At 32.5% G+C, this 21,857-nt stretch overlaps 1 protein-coding gene and 1 long non-coding RNA gene across 2 annotated transcripts in view; one reads left to right on the forward strand and one right to left on the reverse strand.

Moving 5' to 3' along the window:
* Window positions 1-19,949, reverse strand: part of LOC106470683 (CTD nuclear envelope phosphatase 1A-like) — a 35,447-nt gene extending 15,498 nt beyond the window's left edge. The window contains exons 1-3 of the mRNA XM_013931243.2: window positions 19,651-19,949; window positions 8,033-8,099; window positions 7,220-7,338 (exon numbers count right to left, since the gene is read on the reverse strand). Coding sequence (XP_013786697.1) covers window positions 7,220-7,338; window positions 8,033-8,099; window positions 19,651-19,749 — 285 coding nt within the window. The 5' untranslated portion in view covers window positions 19,750-19,949. The remainder of the gene's footprint in view (window positions 1-7,219; window positions 7,339-8,032; window positions 8,100-19,650) is intronic.
* On the forward strand, window positions 16,767-18,800 carry LOC111088633. The gene is made up of 3 exons (XR_002613098.1): window positions 16,767-16,824; window positions 17,512-17,643; window positions 17,954-18,800. It is a non-coding gene; the product is annotated as an uncharacterized LOC111088633 (long non-coding RNA).
* Window positions 19,950-21,857: the final 1,908 nt, after the last annotated feature.

Raw genomic sequence — 21,857 nt, forward strand, 5'->3', positions numbered from 1 at the left:
TAATCCTGATTTTTTTGAGTGAAATCTAAGTCTTTTAGTTTCAAATTATGTGTTACGGTTTTTCCAATAAGTGTTGCGTTATGACGTTTTGTGAAAAATATGTAAGTGATAGAGTAAAATGGATATTTTCAGATTCAGCCTACAGGAATTACTGTAGAAAATGTAAAAATTTCAAGACAATAAAACCATCACAGACCTGTGTTATTATTGTTTTCAATTATTCTAACTATCCAAGTTTTCGAAATCTATCCATTATACTTTCTTATTATTATTATTTTCATGAGGCATGAAAATAATAAACTAATTGAAATAAGTTTATACATGCTGACTTAACATGATGTGAGAGCTGGTACTACTTTCCTTGGCATGTTCACCACTGTGCATGTATTCCAGTTATACACAACTTACACATATGAGGGTGTGGCCTAGTGGTTTTTGTTAATGTTTACCTTGTATGGACAAACAATAGTGTAACTTTAATGTAATATACTGCTTACATATTACATGCTACAAATGTACCAGTGTTACATTAGTTAGAGTGTGCACATAATGAAAGGGGAGGATTTGGGGGTTCAAGCCTTCCCCTTAGCTATACAATTTTAAAAGTGATACTTAGTTAGCTGAATACCTAAGACGAATCTGAACAACTTTTAAAACAATGTAAAGTAAGTTTATGTTTTTGTTATTCACTCAATAACCATTATAATATACATAAACAATATTCATAGCTTTGTTTCAGTCTTTCAACTGCAAGTGCTCTTTGTACGGAGCACAAATACAACCTATGCGTGCAATGAGTAATACTGACATAAGTAATAACTTCTTAACTTGTATATTGCTATAGCTACACCTCAATTTTATTATGTTCAACATTTTTTGTGTAATATATGTTAAGTATTTGTATATCTAATGTATATTCTATATAGCAAAGTGAATAAACTGATATAAATTTATAAATAACTAAAACATAAAAAAGGAACTCATATTGTATTACATAATAACTTTTTAAACTGTAAGTATTTTAATCTACAATATAAATATTATATTATTCTAATCAACTACATTCAGATTTTTTTGTGAATTGAAAGGAGCCTCCCACCTTAAAAAAATTCTAGTTATACACGTTTTAGGATAAAATGTTTTAACAAAAAAGTTAGAAGATAATATTCATTATTCTCTTGAAGAAAGCATTGATTGTTGAATAGCTTGATTGTTTAACTAATAGAAGTCCATCACTACGTAACACTTAAATTATAGTTACATGAACAGAACCCTCGTTTCATTACGACTAGCTCCAGCTAGATAGGAAGCACTGCAAAGGAAAAACAAAAATCTGGTTGGCATCACGTACCATTTAAATGTGGTCTAGTACAGTAAGTTGTTTTATTGATTTCTCAGCAAGTGCACACATTTCTAGTTTCTTCCAGTTTATACTATAAAATTTAAAAATATTAATCTTTAAAATGTGTTCATTTTAAATTTGTGTTGTTGTATCAACAACGTCTTCCTTGAAGAATGATTCTAATGTTTTGTATAAAATTGTTAATTATTTTTTAAGTTTTTCAAGTTAATGATAGGAATCGAAAAAAAAAATTCAAAAATACTGGTAGTTAATCATTTAATTTTCTGCTGACATGGTTTTTAATATATTTAGTATAAAACTTTGATTTACACCTTACTAATTATATTAATCTCCACAAAGAAGTCATCTCGTATCATCAAAAGTTTTCTTGCCAAATGATATATTTTGTACTCCCCTTTATATTTCTAAGATTATAGTAAACTTTTCACTGAATAATATATATTATCTATCACACAGTGACAAATATGTTTACTAGTCTGTTCACATGAAATCTATAGACAATCATTTTCAAACATGAATTACTTTATTTCACAATATTGTACTAAAAAGCCAGATACCCAAGTTTTCTTTAACAATGCTACAATTTTTTGTTTCGACACCAATGGTTTTTAGTGAAGAATTAATTTACTTTGTTTGTTTGTTGTTAGGCACAAATCTACACAATGGGTTATCGGTGCTGTTCCCATTATGGGTATAAAAACCTGGCTTTTAGAGATATAACCCTTCAGAATTACTGCTGAGCCATTGGGGCAGTTTATTTGGTAACAAACATTCAAGTTTTCCGTAACGATTCTACTCTTTTTTTTTTTCTCAACCGTACTGATACTGACTGAGCATGCAGCACCCCTTATTAGAGTGGTGAAATTTTTGAAGGTCACGTACAAGAGTAACATCCAATAAAGTCCGAGAATGTTATGTTCAGCGTTTTTCTGATTTGTAATCAGTTACCAAGTAATGTTTATTTTCCTCAACAAAAATTCAATAGTTAGAGCAGCCTTGTGAAAATTTGTAGAGAGAAAACCAAGGAACAATACTAAACGTATTTTCATATTTTTACAGGTTTTGTGTTACATAGTGTATAAAGTTCACGTACAGCAGTTTAAGATTGAAAATGAATCTTAATCTTTTACCTGATAATGTCTGTCATATTAAAAGAAAGATTTAAAAAAAAAATCTTTAAAACCGAAACGAAAGATTTGACACACAAGAGAATAATCAATCAACGAGTCCAACAATTAGTTGAATATCAAATTTCAATATTTACCAGGCTCTATTGGATATACCATTTCTATACGTTAATGTGTCGATAAAACGAAAATCAGTTTTAAGTCTAATTTACAAAAAGAGCCAAAAGACATTGTTGCTCCGAATTAATAACTTTCTAACTGTTAAGGCAGAAAGTCCCCCTTGAAACAAGTCTTTTTTTTCATCACTTTTTTACAAAAGTTCTAATTGCAAAGATAAATTTATTTCCTCTAATGGATATAGACTGAAATTTGATTTAACTTTTTCACCACTGAACTAGAAAGTATTCTGATTTTTTAAAACAATGTAAAATTTTGTTTATTTCAAACTATCTTGTCCACTAGGTGTAGTAAGCTATGTCGGTCCAACCAATCTGAAACTGCAGGGATGTTTCGTCATTTGACGGTGAAAACCAAACATATTCCCAACAATCTTTAACTGTTGAAATAACCATACAAGAAGTGTGTGAACACATCTAAAAGTTATAAAAGATGCATATACAGGTATATCAACAAATTTTTAATTGGTATAATTAGGGTTGGTAATATGGTAAGGAATGCTCCATCAAAATTTTCTTAGAAGTACTCTTGAGCAAAGTCATAAAATTCTTGACCGATAACATAAATGCACACTAGTTCTTAATAGTATTAGAGTATTTTGATTTAACCTAACTAAAGATGTGATACTTTAATTTACTAGTTGTAAAAAGCATGACAATACAAAAGCATTTTTAAGATGTTTTTTTCATTGTAGTGTTCCCAGGCCTTTGCTCATTCTAAAAATCAATCCAGGAAGTAAAATTTCATTGGTACCTAGAAGAGGCTTTACCATATCAAACTGATTATATAAATGTTAAAACTGGACAACAATTTATGGCACAGTGTTTTATTTTTAATGAACGGGAACTAAAACTGGCATATAAAAAAAAACACAAATTCATTCATCAAGCCTTACAGAAAATACAGTAAATGTTCTAACTTCATTAAGTAACTTCTGTTATACAAATACTTTTAGACAAAAACTAGGTCAACAGTTAAAGTTTCAACAAAACTTGTATAGCTGCCAAAAAAATGTAGCTTTCTTTCCTTAACTCTCTTTCAACTGATAGTGCAAAAAAAAAGGAAAGATGACAAATTGGCTATGATCCAAACAAAACTGCTGGATCTCCACTGCGCACAGTATTCTCACTAAAATCAGAAACATTACACCAAAGTGCACGTTTCATCCGTACCATCATATATGTTGTCAAACTTAAAAAACTGAAGTAATCCAATACTGAACAAATATGAAAATTAATTTGTAAAAAGATCAATCATTTGAGCACAGGTCACTTTAAATACTATATACAGTTACTTACTTTTTTTTATCACTAGATCAGTTTTAAAGTCATTGAAGCACTTACCACTTGATATGCTGAACAAACATTTTAAAGGAATTTATTAGATTATTATCAAATAACACTGACTGAAAGAAGTACAAAACTATCTTTGTCACAATAGATCAGGAAGTAACCACTGGTCCGTAACCCCTGAAATCAATAAAAATGAAACGTAATATCTGCTGCTAATCGAGTTGCTTAAGCCAATTAATTTTTGTAGGACAAGTGCTATACATTTTAGCAGGGTAGGATTCATCTTTAGCTAAGGCAGTTTTATTTTTATAACACTAACACCGAATTTGTTGCCTTCAGAAGTGGTGGATGCAGTACAAGTTGTAACAATTTAAGGGAAGGCTTGATAAGTATATGAAAGATAAGTGCTGGCTTTGCACTTTTTTTTAAAGTTTAGTTTAGTAAATGAGAAAGCCTGGACCATAGATGGCCAACTGGAAGCACACAGGATGTATCCAACTGGCAAAGATATTTTATCCAGCCTGATCTTTTTTCTTAATCATATTTTCTTCTGGCCAAACTGGTAAAACCAAAACAGAAAACGAAACCATGACCAACTAGTCATGTGATGGTTTTGAGAACTTCTTCAAATGTTAACTCAGCTATGTATTCAAAATTAAAAATATGTCAGTAAACAGAAAAAGTTTACTCATTTCCAAACAGAACACTATACCCCTGAAAGTTTCTAACATTTTGTAGTTAGTTTTTTGGTTTTTCTTTTCTCTCTATGTAATTTTTTTCTAAGTCAACCTCATCAATTTTCACTTACAAAGCCTCTCACAATGAGTATAATCCCCATACTACATAACGATAAGTACAAAGACCAAATCATAGAAGTATATCACAGATTTACAATTATTTATTTAAATTTGTTAGGAAAAACCAGTAAGATAGTAAGATACATGCCTCTTGAAGACATCAGTTAGCTTCCACCATCCACCAGTAAGTTTCTTTTTTTTTGGTTGTATTATTCTGAGTTTAGATGTTTGATTTTTCACAGACTAGTATATTGAAAGTATCTTAACATCTTTCTGGGCATATATATAATATAAATGAACCCATTACTCAATCCTCCACTTTCAAACAAGACAGATTTAAAATGAACATTGTTTACTGCACATCAATAAACAATACTTAAAAAGACCAGTTTTCAGCCTGATGAAACATAAAAGTTGGCCCTTAACAAGTCTTCATGCAATACTATCAACAAATAGAAAACATGCTTTAACATTTTTTCACGTTAAAACACAACTAATAAGTTTACTGGATCGGCTTCAGTACAGTTACAGCTTCTACTCCATATCTAAACAGCTTAGAATTCTTCCCAAGTTTGAGAAGAAATTTTTCATTTTCATATTTTCTTTTGGTATTTACTGAACCAGCAAAAGTTGAAATTAAGTGTCATTTCCAGTAATGCCTAAATGTGATATGTTTAGCAGAGATAATTAAGTAGGCAGACTTACATCGGAGCTCCTGAAAGTGTTTCCTTGTTGACTTTAAAATCATACTGTCAACAAAACTTACAACTCAAGATTTATAAATTTCTTCTTCTTCACATTTATTTGCATACAATAAGTTACTCATCCATAATACTCCACTTATTACATGTGCATCATTGGATCTTACATAAGCTCTGCTTCCTTGCCATAAGTCAGATTTGTTTTTGCATACGATCATGTTCCTCCCATCGTATTCTGATATTACTGAAGAGTATAATGTTTGTGTGGATCCTTAAGTTGCTTATAACTCGTAAGCTTTCTTTAGTTTGGAGGAAATCATTTTTGCTCGGGCCTCTTCACCTATAGTGTCTGCAGAGCCAGTTCTGTCTGCTACAGTGCTAACCCTAATCTCGATAATACTTCTTGCTGGTCTCACTGTTGTTTGTTCTCAGGTATGTTTTATATTTTTAATATTGAACCTATCTTAATTTCATGCGAGGATGCTTGTGTCATGCAAGATAATTTTTGTTTACATTCTTATTTCTTTCACCCTTCTCACAATTTTGGGACTAGGGATAAATTTCAAAGCTAATTCTATATTCATACATCTCATGTTTCCTTTTCTCAAAGTACTGTGACCAACTGTCAGTTTTTTGCCCTACACACTTGCTTTGATATATTATTTTTTCTCCTGTCTTGTCCTTACTTGTCTTTCAGTCAAAATAAATAAATATACATATATATATATATATATATATATACATCATTTTGTAATAATTATTAAAATGGTGGAGGTTTGGAGTCATACAAATGTAGAAATTTAGGGTGGTCTACTACAAGGCTATTTTAACAACTACCTTTTATGTCTGCAGAAAATGAAAAGCAGTTGGAGTTGGGAGGTTGTGGGTCTAAGCACTCAACTCCTAAGCCCTAATTTTAATTTTAATAGCAGTTACCAATATCGACATCTGTGTTTCTTTCATGTCTGATAGATAGAACAACCATAACACTTTTGGTAGCTCTGCTCAGACATTTTTCATTATTAGTTAATGGTTACGGACAAGTTTCTTCAGTTTTTTTAAGTCTTAAATAGAAAATTTCGACTTTGATTTGTTCATCGTTATATTATAGTTCTGAATGGACGGCCTATATACAATTGATGTAACTTATAGTATGAGAACTCGACTTACTTATACATACATACACTCGTGTGTAACTTTCAAAAAGCTGCTTCATTTTTCTCTTTGAAGGACTTTTACTTTCATTTTTGAACTTATATGGGTGATAACAGTCGGTGCTGATTAGGAACACTTGGTTTTGCTTTTGGTCATTTTTGCATTCTAGAGTCATGTGTATAACGTTTTTTTTTTTTGTTTCAATGCTTGTTATGTTTACTCGTACTTCTAGTGTAGCACAATTTCAAAATCCTCTATCTTTTAAGAAATGTCTATATTTCTCCCTGACATTGTTACTGGATGCAATTTTAACCAACTGGAGTAAATTCTAAACAACTGTCTGTTTTGTTTTAGCAGTTAAAGCCAATATTTCACCGTGAGATCTCGACGCATTTAGATTAACGATTCTGCTCCAAGTAATAATTAATTTTTTCAAATCAATTTATAGGTTACTTAGAAAGCCAGGTAAATTAAAGTAGTTTTGGAAACTTATATTTTAATGTCCAATATATTTTGTGTGTTCTAAAAGGCATATCTGAAAGCTACATGAATTATTTTTGGGTAACCAACAACCAATTCACCTTAAACAGAATACATGAATATTTACCTTTAAAACAAAGTCCGTTGGGGTTCCAGGCTTCACCATATTCCTTATAACTCCATCGTGTTGTGAATGTATTAACGTTTCATCCAAATCTAAAACCATTATCTTTCTCTTTACTAAATCTTCTCAGACGGAAACAAATGCAAAAAAAAAGTCAATTACTGTATAGTATAAATTGAACATTACAAGAAAAAAGTAAAATTTTTTATACCAAAGATACATTTTATGATTGAGATCTCAATAACTTTTAGCAATAACAACATAATGTTAAAGTGTACTTTCTAAAAAACTTAGTGCATGTGGTAACAGCACTTTTAAAAGTTCACAACTGGTCAATGTTCCTAAATTGTTTAAATACAGAGAAACATAATATACCTCTTATCTAACAAATAGAGAGAAAAGCCATGAATATAGAAAAAATCTGCTTATATCATTTAAAAACTGAACTAATATTATCTTTCAAAACATACTTCAAGCCTGTTGTTCAGAATTTGTGTTCTATATCATTTTTGATCAACAATTAAGTACAACATGTTTAATTATTCTACACAAAGAACCAAATTTCATCAATACTTGATAATTATAGTTTCTCATAAAAATGTATATATACAATTCAACATTTTTGTACTGATTTTAAAATGAATAATTATTTTCCTTACAAAAATAACTCAGTTAATGTACACCGTAATGTGTTCAATTCTTAACAAGGAAAAAAACTCTTGTGAAAATGAGACAATTTCAACATTGAACTTAATATAAACAAACATCATTAAAAATTTAGTATATCTAAATATGCATTTTAAAATTCAGACTTACTCAATCTATGTCTAGATAACGGTGAAAGGGGTAAGATATCATATTTCACTGACTGATGTTGAATTATCTGCAAAAAAACAAAAAAAAGAGGCTAAATATCTAAATCAGTATGTTACTCAATGTGCAGATGGATGTTTGCTCCTTTCATCAACAAAGCTGGCAGGGAATTGAGATCTACAAGAACCTTATTATCATTGTGGAATAAACTAAAAACTAAATGTACCAGCAATTAATAGATGGAAAACCAAATTTGTGGTTGGAAAGGTTGACTTCTGTGTTACAACTTGCATTGAATCAATATTAAATTTAAAAAGTGTTAATTAAAGTATCAACATAGTGCTTCTCTGACAGCATGGAAATTTAATCCAAGTACAAAAGAGTGGCCATGCAAGTCCACAAATGTAATGTACTCTACTACAGAACAAAAACACACAGATAAAACAGTTATCACTTGCAACCTTCCCAAATGCCTACCTGACTTAATCCTATACTGCACATTGTAACATACTGGAAACATATACTTTTAGGCTTAATACACATACAAATGCTTCAATTCTGTAGTTCAATGCTCTTACTTCCAGGGAATATCTAGTTAAGCCACGGAATTATTTCTGTTGGTTCCTCAATTGAACAACGTTACTTCTAAGTAACATATCCCTTTATAACTTACCAAAATATATTTCACAAAATCATTTTTTGTACAACATGGATCAATTTAAATACAACATTTTTTTTCCACTGTATTTCCACAATGTGTGCAATAGAGGATCAGGATATTATATAAAACATTCATAGTTTCATCAATAGTTACTTACAATAATTTAACATTTTTAGTTACACATCACCTCCAGTATGACAGCATCAACAGTTTTAATGGCAACTAACTCCAGAATTATACAATGCAATTCTCCCATGAGATTTAATAGATGCTGTACACCCTTCTCACATATCATTTTTACAGCTTGTTACTCAATACAAATTCCACTTCTATAACATATGTATAAACCTCAAGAAAAGACGCAACAAGTCTATCCCTAATTTTACAGGCATAAAACCTGTAACTGACTCAGTTTAAATCTTATAAACTTTACTGAATACTACCTGGCCTATAATTATTACTAATAAATCAATTTTACATATTTTAACTTGAGAACAAAGCAGTAGCAGACATACATCTCCACATTAACAAATTATATACACACACACACACACACACACACACACACCTGCTTATATAAAACAACCTACTTTGCAGGGTATTGTTGCTATATTGTAATAAAACCTGTAGGAGCTGGAAGATAATGAAATTTTATGGTTCTTCAGCTGATGATAAACAATGAAAATCAAGAGTTTTATCTTAGCAGAGAAATATAATAAGACCAAACAGAAATATTATTAATAATTACTATTAACCTGAAAAAATTTTGAATAACAAATTCAACAACAAACACATTAGACAAATCTAAAACATGTCTCCTAAGACAGGTACATTTCTCTGGGTGTATATGTCCTAGTACATAGTGTATATTGTACAACTGCACAAGCCTTGTAGAACTCTCAGAAGCTGTTTACATATAGTCCATAGACAGTATACAAACATACTCTTCTCTTTAACACTATATTAGCACCTTCACTTTTTCTTTAAATACCCACAGCTGGCATTTAGCCAAGCTTTCCCACTAACATAAAGTTGTATTTCTTCCAAATAACCTCTTTAATGTTACAGTTAAAAAAAGCATCCAACAGTCAGTTAATTCATATTATTTGTAGTGTAAACATAACCTTTAAATATATATACATTTAAAATATTCATCAACAACAGATTCATAGAAACATTTACTGACATAAACCATAATTTACTTTCCTTCATATAACTAATTTTCTAGATGCCTGAAAATTAAGAACAAAAACAAAAAATATCAGAATTAATTTTTGTGAACATAATGATACTGTTTATACAACTATTCAGAACTATGAAACAGAAATAATATTTCCAAAATTTATTAACTATTTCTGGTTCAAATCATAAAATAGAATTTAAATTAATTTTCTTATTTGTTTAGAGATTACAACCACCTTCAACCAACTATAACTAAATAAAACTTTCATATCCAAATTAATAATAATAAATTATGGGACATCAAATGTCCTTTTGGGCCCATCAAGGATGTCCTGGCTCCCAAAATCTTTGAAGAAATGGAAAAACTATACACTAAATCATTCTGTAACCCTTAAGTCTAATAAAGTTGCAGCCCTTACCATTCTAAACACCAAATTGTTCCACCACCCTACGAGAGAAATAAATCTGCCTCTGTAGTATTCTCAAGTGCAATGATTTTCCTCACAGGTAAGAATAGTAACCACTGATAACAGGAGGAATGGCATAAAATGTTTTGTGAAATTAAGTCTGAATTTCTGACTTGAAAAACAAATTCCTATTCACGTGCCTCTTTAGGGAAAAGTGAGTGAGAAAGTACAGGGTGATAATGAAGAAAACCTACATCAATCATCACTGTTTTGATGGAAGAATATCTTGCTCTGTGAAGTTACTAAAAGACCAAATTAAGTAGCAAACAACAACAATCCACATGGTAAGCCATTTTCTTCATAAAAAAAAAAACATTTCTGGTGTCAGCTTTTATTAGAAAAATAAAATTAGGGATAAAACTGGTGCTCAGAAGCTAGACTTTCCTCCTAATATGTCAGTATAGTCTGAGGAAAAGAACCCTTCAAATTCCACTTATCATAAAACTAACTATAGAAGAAACATATTACATGAGAACCACTAATGATGGTGTTTGGTGATGATGAGGTAGGAAAATGGAAGAAACCTATCTTAAATACTCTAGGGAAATTGAAACCACTCACATTTATCCATGTTTAGTGGGTGGTATAGTTATACAGAAAATATATGAAATTAGTATTCTTAATACTGTGCATTATGGATCATGCTTTCTTCAACTTGCATATGCCTGAAAGTCATTTCCATATAGTTTCTGCCCACTTTTCAAAATAACCTGATGAAAGATGTGAACCAGAAACCAATTATTTTCTGTGTTATTCAATGAGAAAAAGTAACTAAAGCATGGATAGCAGAAGACAACAACTTCCTTAAGCTAGAACCAAAATACAGTGGATTTCTGAAGTTCAGGGAAAAAGTGTGTCAACTTGGCCGAGAGGTGACTCGTGTCAGAGGTCTTGTAGAATGTCTAATAGTATCAATGTTTGAGCATAACACTTCTGAGACTACTCCTAACAAACTCTTTAAACTAGCAATCACTGTTACCAGACATCTGCTGTGACATTCCAAGCAGGGTGCATAATTTTGTGATGGCATTCGGGATGAGTCATCGGTACTGGTTATATCGTCACCTAAGGTCAACAAAACAAAGTCTTTCTATCACAAAGTTCAAAATATGTTTTATTAACTGTAATGGAGAAACCAAAGATACAGATGAGAAGAAATAAAATGAATTCAGGGTTGTATAATGAGTACGATTTATTAAAAAGATATAAAAAAAGCAGATTTAATTTTTTTTCTTTTTACTGCCATTCACCTGTATTTTCAGACCTGATTCTATCAAAAATATAAAACCAAAAAAATCCTACAAGCTGCAAGGACTGTGGTGTAACTTTTATTTGTTAATCTTGTTCTCAAATACTCCAATGCTATTTCAAATGTGCACAGCTATTCAACGTGAAGTCCTACATAGGGCCTAGACAAGTACATTAATGAAAACTGTGCAATAGAAGAAATACATCACCAATATAGCAGAGTAGTAATTTATCTCATTAGCCTAGAATACCATAAGTACTGCTGGGTGATTAATTCAATTATCTATTAGAATCATTTATACATTAATTATTGTCACACAAAATAATTGATTAATCAATATTATGATTAAATCAATTAATGTCCCAAAAATAATCAGCTAATTGAAAATTATTCTTTCCAATTATTACTGTTTTCCATTATTCCAACAGTCTAAGTAATAAAATTATTGCCATTAGAAAGGACAAAACAGTTTGTTGAATTTGATAAGCAGAAACTAACCATATTAAATTTTGTTAGCAATTATTAAATACTGCTTAGCATCTTTTTAACATTTATCATTTTAACACATTATGGCAACTAAATCCAGCACTAAAAGTCTTAACTCTTTGTAAAGACATCCACTGATGAAAAAAGGTAAATGGTATGTTTTTATTATAATAACATTTTTATCCAGCTTCAAACCCTAATATTTAATTGTACCATACATGGCATTTCATGAACAAAATATTTACTGGTATATAAAGTAAAACTTCAAAACTGCAAGAAATACCAAACACCTCAACTGTCACAAAATAATACAAAAATCAATTAACCAGAGAAAAAAAGTGACTTGAAGATATTGCAACTAAACAAGTTGTTTTTCAAATTAATCTAGTTTACTTATTTATTTTTTGGTGAGGCCTCAATCTTTTCACAATGTGGTCCTTAGCTTTTTGAAGGAGAAAATGTCTAGTGGTATTTCAGCAGTAATTACCCCTTTCACCACAGGTATCCTTTACTGCATGTCATGAAGTTTTTAGCTAGTTGCATTCAAAATTTAATTAAACTACTTTTTTGTTCATGTTTTACCAATTAGCATAGCATAAAATTGTAGCTAATAATCCATATTTTAATAGTATATGTTTTAAGTTCTTAATTTTATGAGCCAATATTTAAAAAGAAATCCTAAATTTCCCCTAGTGTGAGAAATGTGACATTTCTTATCTATGCATCCCCTCTTCTCTAATTTATTTACCACCCCTCCAAGAAGTATGAAATTTAATGTAAATTAATCATTATAATATTGTCATTTCATAACCTTCAATTTTGTTTGGTTACATAGCCATCAAATAGGAAATCAGACCCCTCTTGCCACACCCACCTGTCACATCCTCTTTTTCAGGATTTTTCAATAGTTCTCTCTTATGTTTAGTACTATATTACTTATAACCAATAGAAAGCCAATGTTTTCATCTATCAAATAATGTTGTTAACTTATCTTCTACTACAAGCTTCATTCTCATTGGAAACACTGGGGTTATTTTCATTCGCAAATTGCAATGTGAACCCAGATATTTTGTCCCCTGCATTATGATTTCTCTATCATTTTCACTTAATTCAAGTTTATTCAGCTAAATTGATTTGTATCATTCCTTGAAAAAATAATAATTTCACTAAAATTAGTTTCCAATTATTACTACTGATTATTCCAACTACCTAAGTCTCATGTGAGAATAACTGATTAGTTGAATATAACTGATTAATCAGCCTGACAGTTAATCATGGTATAGCTGCATTGTAGCATGCAAATAAGCATGCGACAACAGTCCACCAACAGGAGTGCAACCACATCCTCCTAGCAAAGCTGATTCCCTCAGTGCAGTAGAACCCAATCTTCACTTCAAGATTAGGCAAGAAAAAAAAAAAGTGGAAGTGTCAGAAGAGAAGTATCTACTGGAAATATATTTTCAGTTTAGGAAAATACTAACTTTTGATACGATAACTTTCCTCCACTCACAAATACCCAGAATCACACATTAACCCGGTTGAGGGACTGATGTAGAATAACTTAGATGAGTAATCCCTAGAAAGCATCTGAAGAGAATTCAAGGAGTGTGACATCTCAATGGAGAGAAAACACACGTGGGAGACTGCACCACATCTGAACCAGGTACACTCCTCTCCTGAGATGAACAAACATTTCACAAAATTGATGTAAATGAGAAAATGAAGTAGAGTGACTAGGGCGAGTGTAACTGTAAATGGGAGGTCAACTCCAGTCCAAATCCAGCAGCACCAAAACTGGATCAATTGGCCCATGGTAGGAGGAGAGTCTTCTACCATTCACCTCAGACCCAGGAACCAGAAGGGAAGAGGTACTTCCATTCCAAGAACCCATGACATCATGTGTGCATAACAAACATGACATAAAGGAATGGAAACCACAGAATGAAGCCATGCAAGCCACATAACACCTCAGAGCCCTGGCCAAACATAGGAGATAATCTGAATCAGAATGGAAATTTTTGTGAAATGGAAGTAACAGAAATAGGAGAGAAGGCAACATTACCCTCACCTGCAACAGTGGTTTTTGGTAAGAAGGTATGATCAGGATAAAGGAGAACATAGGTTCCGTTGTAAACGATGAGAGAGACATCGATGGCAAACACATCAGACATTCAATGTCCACAAGCTAACAGCAGGAGGAAAAAAGGATTACAAGGATAGGTGATATATGAAACAGGAAGCCAAAGGTTCAAATGGTGGTAGAGAAAAGGCATGGAAGACAAGATTAAGATCCCAATCTGGCAAGGGAGTAGGTTGAGAAGGACATTGGAGACGAAAAGAACGAAACAAGGGGGAAATAACAGGAAAGGAAAAAACATGATTAAATCAGGAAATAATACTATAATACAGCTCTATAACCGGCAATGATCAAAACAGAAAGACCATTATTGGTAGGAAAGGTAAGGGACAGAAGGAGAAGGGATAAATCCTGACGAATAGCCCAACAGAGAAAAAATACACCATTTACGTCGGTACAGGACATGTATGAAGAGAGGACATAGTGAGAAAGAATGGATGCCACCCAGGTGGATAATCTGGAACCTCGCGCAAGGGACCGGACAAAAGTAACACGAGAAGCCGGAGAGTAGGAATGGGCGGATAAAGCACTGCCAAGAGAAGTTGATGGAAAAAGGAATTGGAGAGAGGCATCAGTAATGATGGTGACAACTGAAGAGAGGGAAGTAGAGGAAACCTAGGTTGAGCTGGCCAGAACAGAGCCATTAGGAGAACTCGACACAGAATGGTTTGGATAATGGAAAGAACCATGGTAAAAAGATGGATAGGGGGAGGGATAGGCATAAACGTAGAGGTCTGTCCAACCCCACTGAGACCATCCATCACATTAGTCAACTGACTGTGTTATGTATCTTCTACATTAATATGAGTTAAAGATGTGGACAAGACTGATACAGATACCATGCTGTCACTGAAAATATCATACAATTCATCAATAGTGTATGTTGTATCCCACTATCACATAAACACAAAACGTGTACCATGTCAAGTGAATAAATCTCATTATGTTTGATGTTTTGCTACACATTGAGAAAAAAAAGTAAATTTTCAGAAAGCAATTGTTGAGGCCATGAGACAAGATTTATTCTTAGTTAATTAGAACAATGAGTTAACAGGTGGTGCAAGACACTTGGGAAATTAAACAAAAAACGTTTTAGTTCAGGATAGGCATGTTTCTAAGAAGATAAAATAACAGGAAAGATCAAAGCTAACATGCATATTAAAGAAAAAGGAAAATAAAGTATAAGTACCATAAATTTTATTAACTTAAATTAACAGATAGATTGAAAGATATACAGAACTGTAAGAAAGCTGAGGATAAAATATGCTTTACAAAATCTTGTAATGAAAACTGGTATGATAAATGAAACCCAACATGAACTCATCATTGGGAAATATGATCTTACTAATCTGTTTTACTTTTTGAGGATGCTACTTGCTATCCAGACAAAAAGAGTGTGAACTTGGTGTATTTAAGTTTTCAAAAAGCTTTTAACTCTATGCACATGAGAGGGTTAAAGTAAGTATGTTAACATTTTTATAGTTACATTCAAAATATAAGTAAGCTACTTTATCATCAACCTATTTCAATAAGCTTGTATCAAAACATAGTTTATGTCATTTTTTATATTATCTAAATTTTAATTTCTTAACTGAAAAAAGAAATATTTAAATAAATTCTCAAACTTCACTTCTCTTTGTCATGTGTCACATTTGTGCTGTGAATTACCCATCTTACAGTTTTCTTTCTACCCTTATATGGGTTTCAGAATGTCCAAATAATTTGAGACACATACTACACATATTGATAAGCCAGAATATAAAATCTGAATGACCAATCTCTTTGATTTACTGAAATATCACTAAATTTGACACCCACATTACACCCCTCTCCTGTCTCTCTGCAAGACATATCTATAATTCTCTCTCAAATTGTTATTGAACGTATCTATAACTAACAGAAAAATCAAAATTAATTATAGTTTGTTTATATTTTAATGGGAGAGATGGCAGCATATGGATAAATATTGTTATGTGCTGAACAAATTCAATGCTCTGAGCAGCTAACAGAATTGTTTAACCTATTTATAGTTTATCCAGAGCACCAGTTAAATCATAGTAGTTTTGGAAAATTCTATTCTAGTGAAAGCAGCAAATTATTTTGTGGATATCCAAAAGCGTGAAAAAAGTAACCTTTTTGAAATACATTCTCAATTACATTTAGACCTATAGCTAAGGTATTTGGTAAAATTTCTTGTTTTTTTATGTATATTTTTTATCTATTGTTACATGTACATTTTTTTTTAAAAGTAACAAATGTAGAAATTTAAAACTTGGTCAGTTAGATTAGAAAACTTAAATGGAAAAATTTATCATAATCACTCCTAAGTGAATGAACACAACATAACCAGTTTGACATTGCATGATGTAACCTGATACTTTGTTTACCACCAGCTCTCAACTCCTGTTCAGGGTGATATATTGGTTGTCATGGTACTGATAATTACAGTAATAAAGCAATAAAACTAAAATAGAGCAGATGTCACAAGATTAGAAAGGTCAAGTTATTCTTATAAGTTGTGGTGAGTGCTGTAAGCCAGTTGCCTTCCCTATAGTCAGCAGTTCAAGACTAAGAAAAGAAAAGCTGCAGGCAAGTACTGTCACTTAGAGCAGGGTAATTTAATTGATTAACCTATTTTGATGATTACTTATGAGCAGTGACTACATCAATTAATGTCATGTAAACTAATCTAATAAATTAATCCAAATTACTATTAAACCTACTGATCAAAATTAGTTTCCAATTATTGCTGTTTTTGAGTAGTCCAACAACTGATTAATCAAAATTATGATTAAATAAATTGTGACAATAATAGTCAACTAATCAAAATCAGCATTATTACTATTATTGATTATTCCAGCTAACCAAAGAATCATAATATTGCTATTAGTGTTTTAGTGTCTTTTAATAATAATGGATATAGTGATTACAAGTCACACAAAGCATTTATTCTTTCTATCAACTTTAAACACTTGAATCAGATCAAATCTAGTTCTTCCATGCTCTAAGAAAAACAAGCTTGATCTTTGAGTCTCTCTTCATAGTTTAAATATTTCAAACCACGAAGCACTTTAGTAACTCATCCATGAGAAGCTTCACCAAAGTTCTGTTATAAAAGTATTTTAACCACACTACTTCTGAATGCAAAATATCTTGCTTGTGCTGTTCATTCACTTCCAAACGTTTAGATGAAGGCTTAAGTAGTTAAGGTTGTTTATCAGCCATCATGAAAGCCCACAAAAAGAAATAGTATTTTCAAACTTCCATACTCTAAATGTATCATTTTATATTTTTGCACAGATTAAGCAAAACTGTCCAAGACCTTCTGCAAGATTGTCAAATACCTATGTATAAATGATCACCAATTGGAGAGTTGATAATACATGGTTGAAATTGAAGGAACTGCTACAAATCAGTAGGAGCTACAAGCTGGTAATACTATTCACCTTATTCTACCCAAATCCTCTTCATTTTCATAGAAATCTAGACTAATATATCATTTTGAATGTCAAATATGAGATATGAATGCAAATGAAAGTGTAGAAAATTTTAATATGCATTTTTTAAGTTAATGTTTACATATATTTTCTTAGGAGATATTAATTCATATATAACACACGTGTACATAAGCCTTCCCAGCTTTGGGGATATTCACACTCACAGGCAATAGGAACCATAGCATAAAAGAAACGTGAGTTATAGATAATGAAAAATAACTTTTTACATTTTCACTTGCTTTCAGGTTCCTTAATCTACATTCTTGAGGGCGGATATCCAGGAAATTTGCCCTCCTACAATGCAATGTCTTCATACCAACAGAGGCAAAGAGGTAAACATATAGCACAATGAAGGGAAAATCCCATTCATTCTGTACACTTGCCCACTGTCTAGACTCATAATCGTAGTGACTACTTGTGTAGAACTTTTGTTGTTCCAAACCTGTAGATATGGTGAAAAGTTGTTGTGTATTCAGTTATACCAATAACAAGTCAAAAAGACCTGAACTTTCCTTCTATTTGATAACCAGTCAAGCTACTGAAAATAATAGAGGCTGAGGTCAGCCTGGTCCACTGTTGAGAAGAAAAATCAATGACAAAATACTCCAACAAATGGGCCTTAACAGAGCCAGGCAGGGATCTATAAATCCAAATACCAAAATTTGAATGAATGAACAAAAGAAGTGTTGAGGTTGAAAGCTATCAACTGCGAAACAAAGGAAGCAAGAGGAAATCTGTGGGAGCCAAAGTCTGACTATAACTCTGTGTGTTAAGCTCATTTTATAACATGTAAATGTTATCTTCTAATTTTTTTTAACACAAGTTAATTGTACATGTCTGGACACTGCACACTGGGCTATTCTGTTGGTAGAGTGCTGGTAGGGATAAGAATCAAGCCCAATTAATTGCAACTTTACTCGATATCTCACTAATACCTCAGCCAACAAGTTCTCCATGTATTGATAAGACATTGCAATTGATAATTTGACTTTCAAACAATAATATATATGAACGATAATTTAAGAATTTGCACAGCAGCTTCAGCAGTAACACATGTATATGTAGATCTATATAAATTGTATACACGCTTTACTATTTTTTGCCCTTTCGTCAAGATGGTGATCTCGTTACCGGACAAAGTTATACAACTGTGACATCATGTTGACCTCAAGAATCTAAAATTATATATATATATATATATATATATATTCAGTCTACAACTGTATGATCTGTGCTACTAGTTTAAAGTTCAACCTGGTTAATACTATATATGAACGATAATTTAAGAATTTGCACAGCAGCTTCAGCAGTAACACATGTATATGTAGATCTATATAAATTGTATACACGCTTTACTATTTTTTGCCCTTTCGTCAAGATGGTGATCTCGTTACCGGACAAAATTACATAACTGTGACATCATGCTGACCCCAAGAATCTAAAATTATATATATATATATATTCAGTCTACAACTGTATGATCTGTGCTACTAGTTTAAAGTTCAACCTGGTTAATACTGGATTGAGTGTATAGGTCATGACTCCAGCTATAAAAGTATAAAATCTCATACTATTAATATTATGGAAGTCCTAACAGAAATTAAAGCTGGGCTGATCCCACTCACACCTTCATTAGATAATTGTACACGTAGATATTTATAAATGTGTTATCATTGAAACTGGAGGAATCACTGTAGAACTTAGAAGTAGTAATACAAATAGAATTAGTAGTGAAGGTCACGATGCATCAGTTAGAGATGGGCTAAGTTTTTGCAAATTAGTTATAACTAATTAAGCCCAAAGAGATCTGAATAACAAGCCATAACATTACTCACATTATAAATTTTATGTAACTTATAACAACTGACAGTGACACTGATAACAATAAAACTGGTCGTTATGTTTTCGTAAAATATAGTTATGCCTAGGCCTATCGACTTACCGCTCTCGTTTGTTTGCGTAAAACATAGCAAATAAAATTCCAAATTTTTGATGCCAACAGTAAAAAAGCACGGAGGCCCATCTGCATTTGCTTCAACATTGGTCCAGATTTTCTGTCAACTCTTGACTTAGAAATGGAGAAGACAACTTACATTTTCAAGTTCCTCAAAAATTTCTACTTTTCAAAACCTGGATGACCGCCATGAACTTATGTCCTTACAGAGTTCGCTTTATAATCTAATCACGTTTATTATATTGTAGTGCCCTCTATTTTGTAGATTTAGTATACATAAATATATTATGTTCTAAAGCTGTCAAGTGTGTGTTTATTGCAGTAGGATAATGTTAAAACAGAGTTATATTCTCTTTGTGAATTTGATAATGGCTACCATTAGTTAGTTTTTAAAGTTTAATTCAGTGGATGAAACGCCCAGATGGACCAAAAGGTCTCTTCTTGTCATTAAATTTTACGTTATGTTATGGTTTATAAGCATCTTATACTTGTCCTTAAATTTTCGTGTTATGATGTATAAGTATATTATCGTATCGTTATCCTTTTGAATATTAACTCAAAATAACTGCGATAGCTAACACACTGATTGATTATATTATTTTTTGAAAACTCACTATCTTCAAATAACTTTACACTCTTTTAACTGTATACTCTTGATGCTTCGAATATAGCCCCTGGAATCCGTGGTGGGCAGAGCACAGATAGCCCATTGTGTAGCTTTGTGCTTAATTACAAACAAACAAGCTTCGAATATACTAGAAAACTGTTCGCTTTTAGAATTTTCTTATTGCCCCCCCCCCCCAGTAGCACAGCGGTATGTCTGCGGACTTACAACGCGAGAATCAGGGTTTCGATATGCGTGGTGGTCAGAGCACAGATAACCAATGGTGTAGCTTTGTGCTTAATTACAAACAGACAAGCCTCGAATATACTAGAAAACTGTTCGCTCTTAGAATTTTCTAGGTGTTCTAGGCTTTCTTATTAAACCTTTTGATCTTAGCGTCATCATTAAGACCTGCAGATTCCTCTAGCTAGCTTCTAAAATACAACATTAAAAATATAGCTTATAACAATATTACAAGAGCTTTGACATGATACTGTTACGAGAGCGGAAGTCACGCAACGCTGGGAGCATGCGCGCTGGAGTTTCTCGAAGGATCATGAATTTTCCTGGCAACTTTGTCATAGATTCTGCATCTCAGCAAACCCTTGTGAGTATCAAGGTGCTAGATCACAAAGAAGTACCAGAAGCCATACAGAAGCTCTGTGGTGTGACAAGACATTATACAAGGCTGTGGGGACCGGTGTGGGTAACTATTGAGCTCATGGGCATAAAGGACAGACACAAAGTATACTTGGCTAACATTGAAGACCCATGCATATTAGGGTTGAACTACTTACTACCGAGGAATTGTGTAGTTAACTTTGATAAAATGACGTTTGGGAACAACAAAGACCAAATTTCGGTAAGTGTTAATAGAGAGGTTGGACTAACCCGGTGCCATCAAGCTGAAGTCAAAGTGACTGAACGAGTTGGTGATGGTAAAGTGGAACCAAGTACAGATATTAAAGCAGAGCAGGAGAAAGACCAAGATTTGAAACCAATAATTGATTTTCTACAAGCAAGTGTTTTGTGCCCTGCTTGGAAGAAGGTGTCTAGCTTAAGCCCTGTGACAAAGAAGACATTGAGTCACCTACGACAGAGATTTTACTGGATAGGTATGAGGCAAGATGTAGAAGAATGGTGCAGGACCTGCAGTACATGTTGTGCTAAAAGGGGATCCAAGCATAAGGGACGTGCTCCAATGAAGTTATATCAAGTTGGCGCACCAATGGAAAGAGTAGCCATTGACATTGCTAGTCCATTGCCCCGATCTCGTGCTGGAAACAAGTACATTTGTGTGGTGATGGATTAATTCACCAAGTGGCCTGAGGCATATGCAATACCAAATCAGGATGCTACAACTGTAGCTTCGGCTATTAGTGATTTCTTCTTCAGGTTTGGTATGCCATACGAACTGCATCCAGATCAAGGTCGTAACTTTGAATCAGCTGTGTTCCATGAATGCTGCAAGTTGTTTGGCATACGAAAGGCCGAGACAATGCCACTTCACCCACGGTCTGATGGGATGGTAGAAAAGTACAATTGGACACTAGGACAGGAATTGGCAAAGTTTTGTAATAGCCACCAAGAT

The sequence above is a fragment of the Limulus polyphemus genome, unplaced genomic scaffold, assembly GCF_000517525.1.
Source record: "Limulus polyphemus unplaced genomic scaffold, Limulus_polyphemus-2.1.2 Scaffold4157, whole genome shotgun sequence".
NCBI classification, from domain to species: domain Eukaryota; kingdom Metazoa; phylum Arthropoda; class Merostomata; order Xiphosura; family Limulidae; genus Limulus; species Limulus polyphemus.